At 39.7% G+C, this 13828-nt stretch overlaps 2 protein-coding genes across 2 annotated transcripts in view; both read right to left on the reverse strand.

Moving 5' to 3' along the window:
* The window catches only part of LOC125821752 (uncharacterized), a 1137236-nt gene that overhangs the window by 928699 nt on the left and 194709 nt on the right, over window positions 1–13828 (reverse strand). The gene's annotated exons all lie outside the window — the stretch shown is intronic.
* On the reverse strand, window positions 5625–6773 carry LOC125821791 (uncharacterized). The gene has a single exon (XM_049501158.1). It carries the CDS (start codon window positions 6771–6773, stop codon window positions 5625–5627), a length of 1149 nt encoding a protein of 382 aa, XP_049357115.1.

Genomic DNA, 13828 nt, shown 5'->3' on the forward strand with positions numbered 1-13828 from the left:
CACTCCCATAGCCGGGTAAAAATGAGAATTATCTGAGGAAATTGGCTAAATATATGTTCTATTACAAAATCTCTAAGAAAATCTTGCTAAAATCACTAGGAAAAGCTTTTGGTAGTGTTCTCCCTCTCAGTAGGTTTTTCCTCACATTTTTGAATACCTTTCTCTCTCTAGCCAAAACTCATTAAAACAAGTCTATAGTGTCACTGCGTGTGACCATTTGGCTAGGTAAGTTGGGTGTCACCGACAGATCGGCAATTCACCGATTGTTCTTCATCTCGCCTTCATTTTTGGCTTCTACTTGGTCTGGCTACTGTAACTTTATGCGATCTAGGCCGGGATCACCAAATGACTCCGCAATTCGCCCTTTGTCTTTCCATATAGCCCATCAGCACTTGCTTGAATCTTCTTCAACACTTTTGGCGACCCGGTTGTCCTTTGCCAACACGATCAGCCATTCCCCAAAAATAATTTCTGCTCGCCGAACTAACCCCCATTTTAGCTCCGACATTCTGTAACTTTAGGCGGTCTCTTGGCGATTCACCGAATGACATTCTCGATTTGGCAATTTTTCGAATGGCATCAGCGATCTTCATGTCTTTATTTCTGCATTCCTTTAGCGTGCTTTGTTCCCTTTTTTATCAATGGTGTCTAGGCATCATTCCTAATTTCAAATACCTGCAATTTCAAAGCTTTACATCATTCATTGACACATAATATGCATTTGAGGACACTAATTTTGTTAAAATAAAGACGTAAATGAGTCCAAATTGTGGACTTATCAACACCCCCAACTTAAAATTTTGCTTTTCCTCAAGTAAGACTCAAGTTTAGCAGTTCAAAAAGAATGTCTCAAATGGTGCTACACAAGACTCAATCAGGAATGCACACAAGAAGACTCAACTTACTCATGCAAGGATCAAATGTACACTCAAAGATTCAAGTTGTGACTCATCATTACCAAAGAATCTCAAGTTCACATTACTTGCTTCAAATGCAAGTTCAAGCTCAACAAAGGTGATCAAATACCCTCACACAAAGAATGATTCCATATTATCACACAATTATTCATCAATTTAATGTTTCGGAATCAAATGCAACAGTCACACTCACAAAGATGAACACAATGTAAGATTTTCACCCATAGGCTTTCCCTTATTTTCTAATCGATATTTGTTTCAGCTAATTCAAGATCAAAAAGTTCTTTTAAAGGTTTGTAATGTGGCTGAGTACAATGGTATGGTCATTTAGGCTCATAGGTTGTAATCCCCGTGAAATGTGATATGAACAACACCCTTTTCCCTTTTCTTTATCATTTTCATTCAAGCTCAAAAGTAACCTCTTATTCATCTTCCATGGACCGTTGGAAACCCCATTTTCTTTGTATTTTCACAACTTTATTCCACAACTTTTTCTTTTTTTCTTTTTCATTTTTTATTCTTTTTTTATACATAGAGGGGTTTCATTTTTCTCAAAACATGGGCAAAAGGGACTTCTTTGCATTTTTTTGATTCACCTTTTCTTTTCACCAAACCACCAACTTAGGCTTTTGGCTTAAGTTGGGTAATCAAACATGCCACAAATCATGAGGATTATGGGTAATGGATCAAGAAAGGTTTGGCTTTCATCAAGTTTCTTCCAAGAAAAAGGTAAGGCTTAGGGGATGCTCAAAAGGAGTTCACACACTCACAAGGTAGGCCACAAAAACAGGTATAATGTCAAATTGGTTCACACTCTTTAAAGTTTCCTAAGATCATCTTAAGAAATTGCCTCACTTAGTTAACCGGACTAACGGCGAAATTCTAGGTGTCATTATACATGGTTCATGGTAAGCTTATCACACAAGGCATCGATACCAATGTCAAAACATGACTCCACACTTTTGCTAGTGTGCAATGTTCATCACAAGAGACTCAATCTGGTACTTGGCTAGTCACAACGAGTTGCAAATAGTTTACATATTGACTATGCAACTTTATTTGGCCTCATCATAGCCACGTATTCATGTTTGTTTGATTATAAGCACTATTTAATTCATCGGTATTGATCAAAACTGACACTCAAATTTGTAAAAGACAACCTCTTTCAACACAAACAAGGGGTGATTAAAAAGAGGATGAGGTTCGCTGAGGACACTGAGTAATCTCCACACCCCCACAAAAAAGTAGTTTACATTGTCCTCACTGTGGGTGGATAGCTGGCATTTTACCGCAAATAAAACAAAATAGGTAAAGTAAATAAAGACTAACAAGAAATGAAAACAATCTAGTGTGTAAACAAGTAGAGCAGGGTAACGAGCAATCTTCACTAAATGCCCAGTTGGCAATGGAGTGAAATGGTCACCGAATGCTTCGGCGTTGCGCCTAATGTTCTTCAGATCACCCTTAGTTCTAGTAGACTGCACTCCCACAGAGGGCAAATTTAGGGGGTCGCCGAACATATCGGCAATCTGCATAATGAGCTCAGAATATCGCCGGTCGATCCTTGAGGGGCATTGTCAGTGTTGACTAGAAAGGGCGTGGAAAATCAGGATGCCCAAACACATCGACGAAACCCTGAATGGTGAATGTGTCCCACCTAATGTTCCAGAGTCTTAGCCTCATTTTTTAGATCCATAAGGCGAACCAAATCGTGCTCGCCGAACTGATTCAGCGATTCACCGAGAGTACCTTTGTCTTGCTCGTGATCCCACTCTGGCAAAATCAACAAATATTATTTAAAACACTAACATTTGGGTTGCCTCCCAAGAAGCGCCTTATTTAACGTCGTGGCTTGACGAGGAAATACTCTCAAGCATCATCCAGATACACCACCTCAATCAAAAAAATCTCTAGGGATTCTCCAAAGTATAATTTCAAGTATTGCCCATTCACATTAAATGTAGGTCCCTCTTGACCCTCAATTTCTATGACACCATTGGTGAGTACTCTTGTCACTCTAAATGGTCCTTACCATTTGGACTTGAGTTTTCCGGGAAAGAGTCTAAGTAGGGAGTTGTATACTAACACCTAATCTCCCACCTTGAACTCTCTCTTAAGTATCTTTGCATCGTGCCACTTCATTTTTTCCTTGTAGAGAGCTAAACTTTTGTAAGCTTTAAACCTTAATTCGTCCAACTCGTTTAACTACTCTACTCTCTCTTTTGAGGTTTATGTCCAGTCCAAATTTAGAGCTTTCAATGCCCACATTGCTTTGTGTTCTAGCCCGACTGGTAGATGGCAAGACTTCCCAAAAACTAGCTGATACAGAGACATACCAATAGAAGTTTTGTAAGCGGTGTGATACGCCCATAGTTTGTCATTAAGCTTTCGAGACAAATGAGTCATATTAGAATTCACTGTCTTTGCCAAGATGTTCTTGACCTCTCGGTTTGATACTTCAACTTGACCGCTTGTTTGGGGATGATATGGAGTAGCTACTTTGTGTTTCACCCCATACATACTCAATGCAGCTGAGAACCATTTGTTGGAAAAGTGGGAACCACCATCACTAATAATAGCTCGAGAAGTACCGAATCTAGATAAGATGTAGTGTTTCAGAAATTGAACCACACTTCTCCCTTCATTGTTTGGTAGTACCACAGCTTCGACCCATTTAGAAACATAATCTACTGCCACCCAGATATATTTATTACCAAATGAACTCACAAATACGCCTATGAAATTGATTCCCCAAACATCAAATAGCTCGACTTCCAAAATGGGAGTAAGAGGTAACTAATGTCATTTAGATACTTCACCTTGCTTCTGACATTGGGCGCATTTCTTCACAAATTAATGTGCATCTTTGTAGAGGGATGGCCAGTAGTATCCACTTTGGAGAACTTTAGCAGTTGTACGCACATCGCTATGATGGCCTCCAACTGGTGAGGTATGACAAGCATGGAGAATTTCAATCGCCTCTTCTTCCGGAACACACCGTCTGATGAGATGATCTGCACACTCTCAAAACAAGTATGGTTCATCCTAAAAGTACTTTTTAATATCGAACATGAACCTCTTTTGTTGGTAGAAGTTCAGCTCATCTGGCATTAATCCGCACACTATGTAATTGGCAAAATCTGCATACCAAGGAATTTGTTTGAGAGTTAATGCAAACACTTGTTCATCGGGGAAGGAATCGTCCATGTCAACCTCAGGATCATCATTTTCCTTGCCCTCTAATCTAGATAAGTTGTCAGCCACCTGATTTTCACAACCTCTTCTATCTTTGACCTCAAACTCAAATTCTTACAATAGGAGCACCCACCTTATCAACCTTGGTTTTGCATCCTTCTTAGCCATTAGGTACCAGAGTGCAGCATGATCAGTGTAAACAATTACTTTTGTTCCTAACAAGTATGCCCGACATTTCTCAAATGCATAGACTAGTATAAGCAACTCTTGTTCGGTCATAGTATAATTACGTTGAGCACTGTTTAGAGTCTTGCTTGCATAATAAATTGGGTGAAAAAGTTTATTGCGTTTCTGCCCCAATACAACACTCAATGCCGTTCCACTTGCATCACACATTACTTCAAAAGATTCTGACCAATCAGGACTAATAATGAATAGGGTCGATTCTAGTTTTTCCTTCAATCACCGGAAAGCCACCATACAAGCATCATGAAATTGAAATTTCACCTCTTTCTCTAAGAGTTTGCATAAATGATGTGCAATCTTTGAGAAGTCGTTGATGAACCTTTGGTAAAAACTGGCATGTCCTAAGAATCTACGAAACCCCACTACCAAAATTGGTGGTGGCAATTTCTCAATAACTTCAACATTTGCTCTATCAACCTCTAGCCCATTTTGTGACACCTTGTGACCAAGTACTGTTCCTTCTTTAACCATTTAGTGACACTTTTCCCAGTTGAGGACCAAGTTCGTCTCCACACATCTTTGGAGAACTTGTCCTAAGTGTTCTAAGCACGTCTCAAAGGTATCACCCACAACTGAGAAGTCATCCATAAATACCTCTATTTAATCTTCTACCATGTTGGCAAAAATCGATAGAATGCAACGCTGAAAGGTTGACCTTTTAAAGGCAAAGGTACCATAGGGGCATGTGAAGGTGGTTTTCTCTTGGTCTTCCGGTGCGATGGAGATTTGGTTGTAACCAGAATACCCATCTAAAAAGTAGTGCCAACCCCTCTCTGATAGCTGGTCAAGCATTTAATTAATGAAGCCATGTGAAAGTGATCCTTTTCAGTCCATGAATTTAGCTTTCGATAATCCATGCGTACTCTACACCTGGTCACCGGTCTAGTCGGCGCAAGGTCCCCTTTTTCATTTGGGACTACGGTGATACCTCCCTTTTTTCGGTACACATTATACTGGACTTACCCATTTGCTATCTCCAATAGGGTAGATCACACATGTGTCCAACCACTTGATTATCTCCTTTTTTACCACTTTTTGTATTGGTGCGTTCAATCTCCACTGCTGCTCAACACTAGGATTGCCCTTATTATCAAGCTGAATTTTGTGAGTACAAATACATAGAGGGATGCCCACTATATAAGCGATAGTCCATCCTATAGCTTTTATATGTTTTCGCAACACTTCAATGAGAAATTTCACCTGCCATTCTAGCAAGTCAGCTGCAATGATCACCGATAAAGTGTTATTTGCCCCCAAGAAAGCATATCAGAGATGAGATGGAAGTGCTTTCAATTCCAGATTAGGTGATTCTTCTGTTGATGGCTTTGTGGGAGGATTCTCTCTATTTTTTAGGTCAATATCCAACTTGATTGGAGTCTTTGAATACCCTCCTAAACCGGTCAAAGCAACTACTACCTCCCCAAAGCCTTGAATTTCGGATTCATCATAATTAGCAAGTACAACTTCTAGGGGTTCATTCATGCACATCAAATGGCTTACGCTATCCACCGCCTTATCGATAATATCATCAGTGGACACCACATGAATATCAGTTGGGGGTTTCATGGATTTGAAAATATTAAAGGTTACTTCATCTTCGTTCACCCAAAACTTCACTTCTCTACTTTCAACATCTACCAATGCTCTCCCGGTTGCTAAGAATGGCCTTCCCAAAATTAAGCGAATTTCAACATCTATTTCACAATCTAAAATAAAAAAATCATCCAAAGAAATGAACCTATCGACCTTCACCAAGATGTCATAAAGTATCCCCACGAGATCTTTGATTGAGCGGTCTGCCATGAAGAGTCTCATTGTGGTTGTTTTCGGTTCACCCAACCAGAGGTTTTTGTACATCGCATAGGGCATTAAGTTGATTCTTGCTCCTAGGTCGCATAAAGCTTTAGCGAATTGGAGCATGCCTATGGTGCAGAGAATGGTGAATGCCCCAGGATCTTCTCTATTTTTTATCAGCTCCTTAGTCATAATTGCACTGCAACTATGGGAAACTTCAACTGTCTCAAAATCCAAACTTCTCTTCTTTGGGACCAACTCTTTCATGAACTTGGCGTACCCCGGCATTTCCAACAATGCTTCCACAAGGGGGAGGTTGCCTGATAGTGTCTTGAACACCGATAAACATTTCTTGAACTTCTCATCTTCATTCTTCTTCTTTAGGCGTTGGGGAAATGGTGGAGGTATTTTGGGTAAAGGTTGTATGACTTTTGGAATTTGAACATGTTGTTCCACTTCCTTATGTGGTTTTTTGGCAAGGTTTTGATGAATAAGTAACTCTTGTTCCTCCATGCCTTTACTTTCTTCATGCTTTTGATCATCTTTATTTCCCATCAAATTACCTATTACCACAATTCCACTGCGAGTAACTACAACCAGCCCTCTATCGTCGTCCTCCATCGTTATCTTCGTTTCAATTGAGCTGATAATAAACTCAGTTTTCCTTCAAGTGTCTTGATGGCATCGGCATGGGAGTTCACTTTACTATTCAATAATGAAAAGTCATCTTTCATCCCTTTCAACAAATCATCCAAACCTTCAACTTTATCAAGTATGTGTGACAACAAGTCATTCACCCGGGGACTGCTTACACTCCCTTTTGATTTTGGGCTTTCACTAGAGTGGGTATGGTTCTCCTCATGGTCATCTTCTCTTTTCCAATAATCATTTTTCTCAGCCCAATCTTGATAGTATCTCTTTTGTTCTTGTCCCTTATGATAGTTCCAACCTTGATTTCCGCCACGTTGTAGGTAGCGTGGGTGGAAATCCTCCTCATATCTCTTAGAGTTCCAACCTTGATTCTCCCCTGGCCTTGAGTAACCGGAAGAAGAACCCTCCTCAACTCTAAACACTCCACATGTCCCCTTCATGTGCTCTTGTAGAAATTCAATTTGGGTCAACATCTTCTTGATATTCTCATCCCCGTCTCTCTCTTTATCAAGTTGCTCTTGCGTTAATCTAAAACAAAAAGGAGAGACTTGATCCTCTTGGGTATACCACACTTGGTTTATCCTAGTCATGTCATCTAGAAGAAACGAAGCTACCTCAAATAATTGTAACATTATTCCTCCTCATACCAATTGTTCAGCCACTCCTTTATAACCGAATCAAGACTTCGGTAAAAATATTGAAGTAACAAATCGTTTGGTAGCCCATGAGTTGGGCATTTAAGTAGGAGCTTCTTGAATCACACCCACGTTTTGATGGATGAGTTCCCCCTCCCGTCGCTTGAAATTTTGAATTTTGTCTCTAAGTTTCATCATTCTTGATGGAGAAAAGATCCTTGTGTTAAACGCTATAACCAGCTCCTCCCATGATGTGATGGAATTGTTTGGTAACTCGGCTAACCACTCATTAGCTTCTCCTGTTAAGGACAGTGGGAATAACTGCAACCGAATTGACTCTTGTGACACATTTTTGAATGAAAAATGGTTGCAAACCTCTGTAAAGTTTGTCACATGCTCATGCGGGTCTTCGTGATCTAGCCCTCCTTATAGTCCCATCGTTTAAAGTAGATGAAGAGTTGTGCTAGTGACTTCAAACATCACATTCTCATAAGTCTGTGGGATGCAAATCGCACCCATTCCACCAGATGACCTGTTTGGCTGGGTTTAGACACTATTGATGTAATTTATACCATCTCAATGACCTGTTTGGCGATCACTCATCTCTTTCTCCCTCATGTTAACTTTTACGTATTCCAACCAACACTTACACAAAGAAGCCAAAACTAAATCAACTACAACTAACGAATTTGAGATTGTCAAATCTTCAATCAAAGAATTCTAAGTAACACTACTCCCCGGCAGCGGCGCCATTTTGATTTCACATATCAGGACACTACTTCCAGTTCAAGTGCCAATTATCGTGAGTAGTAATATAACCCAACTAGTAAGTTGGGGTCGAGTCCCAATGGAGTGGTTCGTAGTTGAGAATCAATAGAAAAGTAAAAATGTGTTCAAGTCAATCATAGTTAAAAGCATTTACGAAAAAAAATGATAAATTAAAGGGTGACACAAGTGCCAAGTATCAAAGGGCGGTTCGTAGTCAACTAGCAACTAAAAACAACAATTAACACGAAAATACGAATATGGAGACGGGATTCTTGGGATGTGATAGGATTATGGGCTAAGGTAAACAACTGGGTAATTGGATTAATACTAAACCGTTGTAAATCAATGAATAAGCTAGACTTTAGTGGGCGTAAATTTTCTCTCGAAAAATTTACTCTGAATCGAATTGGTTTCTCTCGAACACCAATAAGCCACAATAAAGCACATCCTTCGCTTTTGTCCATTCTCTCTCTCTCGCTGAATGTGTGGGAAAGGGCTTAGGATTCACTCTCTCGAGCTGAACCCATGTCAACTCAATACCCACAGACCATCGATTCAATAATTTTGGTTTTACGAACTTTCTCTCGAGCAAGCCATAAACACGAAATTAAGATTGTATTTGCAACTACAAACCATTAAATTCAACCACAATTACTTAATGAAATCACTTTTAAACAACGAAGAAACAATCAATTAGCAATACCCAACAATTAATTCAACTCATAATCACATAATCACACCCCAAGAATTGGGGTTTTAGCTAGACATAGTAAAAAGATAGAAATCGATACCGAAATGTGTTTCCATCAATTGGGTACGATTGATATGGTCTTTACAAACGTCTAAGATGAAGAATCTGCAATACCCACTTCGAATTTCTTTAAAATGTGATCTTCAAAATCTCCAAAGCTAAGGAAAATTGTCTCCAAAAACTATGTTTTAAAAATGAATAACTCTGAAAAATGGTTTCTGATTACATAAACTCTTTCTAAACTAAAAATTCAAACAAGTATTTATAGTTGTCAAAAAGTCTGTTGATTTCGAAATCATGGAGATCCAATTTCATCTTGGGTTGACATATAGTGCGACTTGTCAGATATATTTGGTCATATAGTATTTCCCCGTTCTCTCCCCAGATCAAGATATCCCTCGTTTCGCCTAAGAAAGATAAATTGAATCATCAAAAATTTGGAGCGTGAAGTGCAATTAGATCCATTTTTGAGGGGAATCATATTACTATTATCAATTCAAATAATTTATTGTTGGCTTGGTTGGCTAAATAAATGAAGCATCCAGGCTCCGTTTAGAAAAAACCTAATTGGATTGGTAAGATATCTATGATTGCTATTTATATTTTTTCTTTGTAAAGAGATCATAATTTTCAGGCAAAGTTATCTGAACTTTAATAAATACTTGTATAAAATGAATGTGAAGAATCACTCAGCGCAGTTAGTCGGGATAGCCGATCCACTCGACGATCCGCCCTTTGGTCAATTGTATCACCGTTCTGCTTTTCCCTTCAGCATCCTTGAGGTCTTCTACATTTGGGTGATAAGGCACTCTATCGCGGAACTGTTCAGCGACACACCGACTTCTCTTTTATCTCACTGACTAGATCTTCTCCTTTCGGGCTTGGCACACTAGAACATTAGGCGAGACCAATGCCATTCGGGGACTCGCCTAATGGTTTAGGCGATCCTCAGGCTTTAATTTCTTTGTTCTTTGATCCGTTTGTTCCTTCTTGATTAATAGTGTCTATGCTTTATGCCGAAGTCCAAATACCTGAAATTCAAGGATTTACATCAGTTCTTGAGACAAAATATGCATTTGAGGAAACTAAATCTATTATAATAGAGCCCTAAATGAGTCCAAAACGTGGACTCATCAATAGAAAGGCCAAGGTTGAGGCTCCCAAGACTCTTATGTTCAAAGGAGTCTGTAATGCGCAAGTGGTGGAGAATTTCATATTGCACTTGGAAAATTACTTCAAGTGTAACCGAGTTAAGAGTGGCGATGGTGGCCATGCTATGGTGGAGGCTTAAAGAATCAGAAATAGGGAAGGGTCTTTGCACTATCAACACTAGGGAGTGATTCCAAGTGGAGTTCAAGAAGGCATTCTTCCCTAGCAATGTCATCTATGAGGTGAAGTGCAAGTTCAGGGATTTGAAGCAAACATGCAACATTCAGGCATATGTGAAAGAGTTCACCACTCTAATGCTTCATATTCCAAACCTCATGGATAAATATATGTTGTTTCACTTCATGGATAAGCTACAAAACTAGGGTTGGACGGAGTTGGAACACCGATAGGTTAGTACTATCAATGATGCCATCATGTATGTCAAAGCTTTGACAAACTTAAGGCATGAAAAACCCGATAGCGCCAGAGGAGAGTAGGTGAGAGGTAGGTATTCATGACCATGGTGGGGATGATCATGGAAAAATCGAAGAGCAGCAACCACATCCCAAGAATCATGATACCTATAGGTCTGATGGCAAGAAGTCTGAACAACATGGTGATACACAGAGGAAGGAAGAAACTTCCAAAATAAATGGGGTCTACATATGCGGTGGGATGTAGTTTCATGCAAGGTTCCCTGAACTGAAAAGGCTTTGTGCTATCCTGCGAGAGCAGAAGGAGAAGGATGCACAAGAGAAAGGACAAGGCGCAGAGATAACAAAGTTGGGATTGTTAGGACTATGTGGAGCTATCATGAAGCAGCCAGGGAAATTGAGAGAATACGGCGCATAGTATGTTGACATCATGATTAATGGAAGACCCGCTCATGATTTTGTTGACACGGGTACTGAGGCCAATATCATGACCAGTACGGTAGTGAAAAGGTTAGGGCTAAGTTACAATTCAAGTACGCCCAACTCAGGATGGTCAATGCACTACTAACTCCCGTGTGTGGACTCGCACATGGAGTAAGCATCACACTAGATGAATGGCACGGTAAAACTAACTTCACTGTCGCTCTTTTAGACCTCTTTGACATAATTCATAGGCAAGATTTGTTCCAGTAGTGTCACTGATGTTTTCATCATCAAGACACAACTTCCGATACAAGTGTCTATGATTGTACAATAGTTTAGTAACCCAACCAAGGGTTGGGATCGTTCCCAAGGGAGTGGTTTTGAGAATTAATAGAAAAATGAAATTTAGTTCTAACTAGTCGTAGCTAAAGACATTAACGATTAAAAGACATTATAAATTAAAGGGGGACACGAGTGTCAATTAACAATGGAGTTTTGTCACTAGTGAGTAGAAACAGCAAAATAAACAATAATTTCTAAGTAATGAGAGGGGATCCTTGGGATGTGACAGGAATATGGGTTAAGCTACATTATTGGCTACATGCTTTCGATAGAAGATTCAAAGAATAATTGTGACTAGACTAAACTTTAAGGGGGATTAGCTCTCTCTCGAGCATCTTACCCCGTTTCAAATGCGTTCCTCTCGGACACCCACTAGCCGCATAAAGACCAGCCTACACTTTAACCCACTCACTCTCTCGAGCTTAGTCTGTGGACATTGGACTAGGGTTCACTCTATCGAGCTGAATGTCATGTCGACCCACTAACACTGGTCATCAATCTAGCGGTCTTAGTTTTATGACCTCTCTCTCGAGCAAGCCGAAAACACATAAATAAATTTGTATTTGCAACTACAAATTCATTAAATTCATCCATAACCACTAAACGAAGTCACATTTAAACTACGAATAGACTATCAGCAAGCCAGACAGAACAATTATCTTAACCAATATTCACTAAATTACACCCCAAGAATTGGGGGTTTTAGCCACACATGTATAAGAGATAGAAATTTATACCAAATTGATCTTGTATTCAACTGGGTATGAAGATTTAAGTCTTGATACAGGCCAAAATTGAAGAATCCAAGAGACCTAAATCCAAATCTTGAAGAGGAAACCCTTTGGAACTTCAAGTCTTCAAAACCCTCTTAAACTTAGAGCAAAAATATCAAAGAGTACTATTCTATATGAAAATTATATTATTTGTCCGACTCTTAAACCTATAACTCTAACTAGTATCTATAGTTTTCACAGATTTGTGCTGTAACTGATCATTCTGCGTCGTTAGTCAGAATTGTCGATCAACTCGGTGATTCACCTTTTGGTGTAGTTCATCACCGTCTTGCACCATCCTTCAGCATCATCGTGCTCTGTGTCATTGGGCGACATAGTACTGCTTCATGGAACTTCTCGTTGATGCGCAGACTACTCCCTTTTTCCGCCGACTTGATCCTTTTCCTCATGGCTCAGCACACTGCAACAAAAGGCGAAGTAAGACCCTTCGGTGACTCGCCAAGTGGACTCGGTGATCCTCAGGCCTTTATTTCTTCATTCTTTTCAGCTTTTTTGTTGCCTTGTGTGACGTAGTGTCCGTGCTTTCCTTCAAACTTCAAATACCAGAAACTTAAGGGTTTTCATCAGATATTGAGATAAAATAGGCATTTGAGGACACAATTTATATTAAAATATAGCCCTAAATGAGTCTAATTTGTGGACTCATCAGTCACGTGGTGATCGATCCTTACCTACAAATATTTTCGGTGAGTCGCCGAGTACTTTTGGTGACCTAAGGCTTCTCGCCGAAAGTAACGGCATTAAACATCAAATTCCACAAGAAATTAATGTGAGATGAGAGTATTTGGCGAACCGCCGAGTAGTTCGGCGGCTTAGAGCTAGCTCACCAAATTGCCTAATGCGCTTATTCTTAACCCACCTTCTTGAATTCAACCCCTTAACCCCCAAAAATAAAGTCAGAACATGCACTAGTGAGATTTAACTCAGATCCACAACATCCAAACACAATCCCACAAAATATACTTCAGCTAAAAGCACAAACAGACGGGGTGTCAACACTTATAAACAAATTGAGCCACATTTAGAGATTAATACAGGCACACACAAGAACAAGATACAGATATTGCAAATGAGTACAGGTTGTATAAAATAGTTTCGAGTGTCAGGTAACCAACCTTTGATGCTGATAACGGTAAGACTGAAATGCAAAGTAGAAGAGAATTCAACTTCGAGCACAAATCACCCAACCAAAATACAAGTAAAATGCAAAAATAATAAAAATACTATGTAGGTGCGGGTTTGTGAAGTTTAAAAGCGAGGGAAATTGAAGAATTTGGACTCTTAAGACCTGTGACCTTCATAAACTATCCAGTTCGCGTCCACTCGGTGATATTAGTCGAACTTGCCGATCCATTCAGCGACACACAAAATGGTCATTTGACTCGCCGAGTTTTATAGGACCTTCAGTCAACGAGAGGGTCTAAACAACGATCTTAATCATGGTCGCTGACCTGGTTGGTGACACGCCGAACTGATTCTCAAGCTAACTGAGTTTTACAGGCTCCAATTTATACGTGTGTTGAGCGAAACGACGAGTAAAGTTGGGTAAGCCGACCTCTTCGGCGATCCGCCGACTGACCATCTTGATCACCAATATGCATTTTCCAAACACTTCCCACACTTAAACCTGCACAACCAACACACTATTATTTATAAAAGCAAAAGAAAGCAGTAAATGGATTTGGGTTGCCTCCCAAATAACACCATAGTTAACGTCTTGGCACGACAC

This window comes from Solanum verrucosum, unplaced genomic scaffold (assembly GCF_900185275.1).
Source record: "Solanum verrucosum unplaced genomic scaffold, falcon-dt-bn FXZP01000210.1, whole genome shotgun sequence".
In the NCBI taxonomy this organism is placed as follows: domain Eukaryota; kingdom Viridiplantae; phylum Streptophyta; class Magnoliopsida; order Solanales; family Solanaceae; genus Solanum; species Solanum verrucosum.

Coding starts and splice junctions, on each gene's coding strand:
- LOC125821791 (XM_049501158.1), bottom strand. CDS start 6,773: ATGGAGGACGACGATAGAGGGCTGGTTGTAGTTACTCGCAGTGGAATT.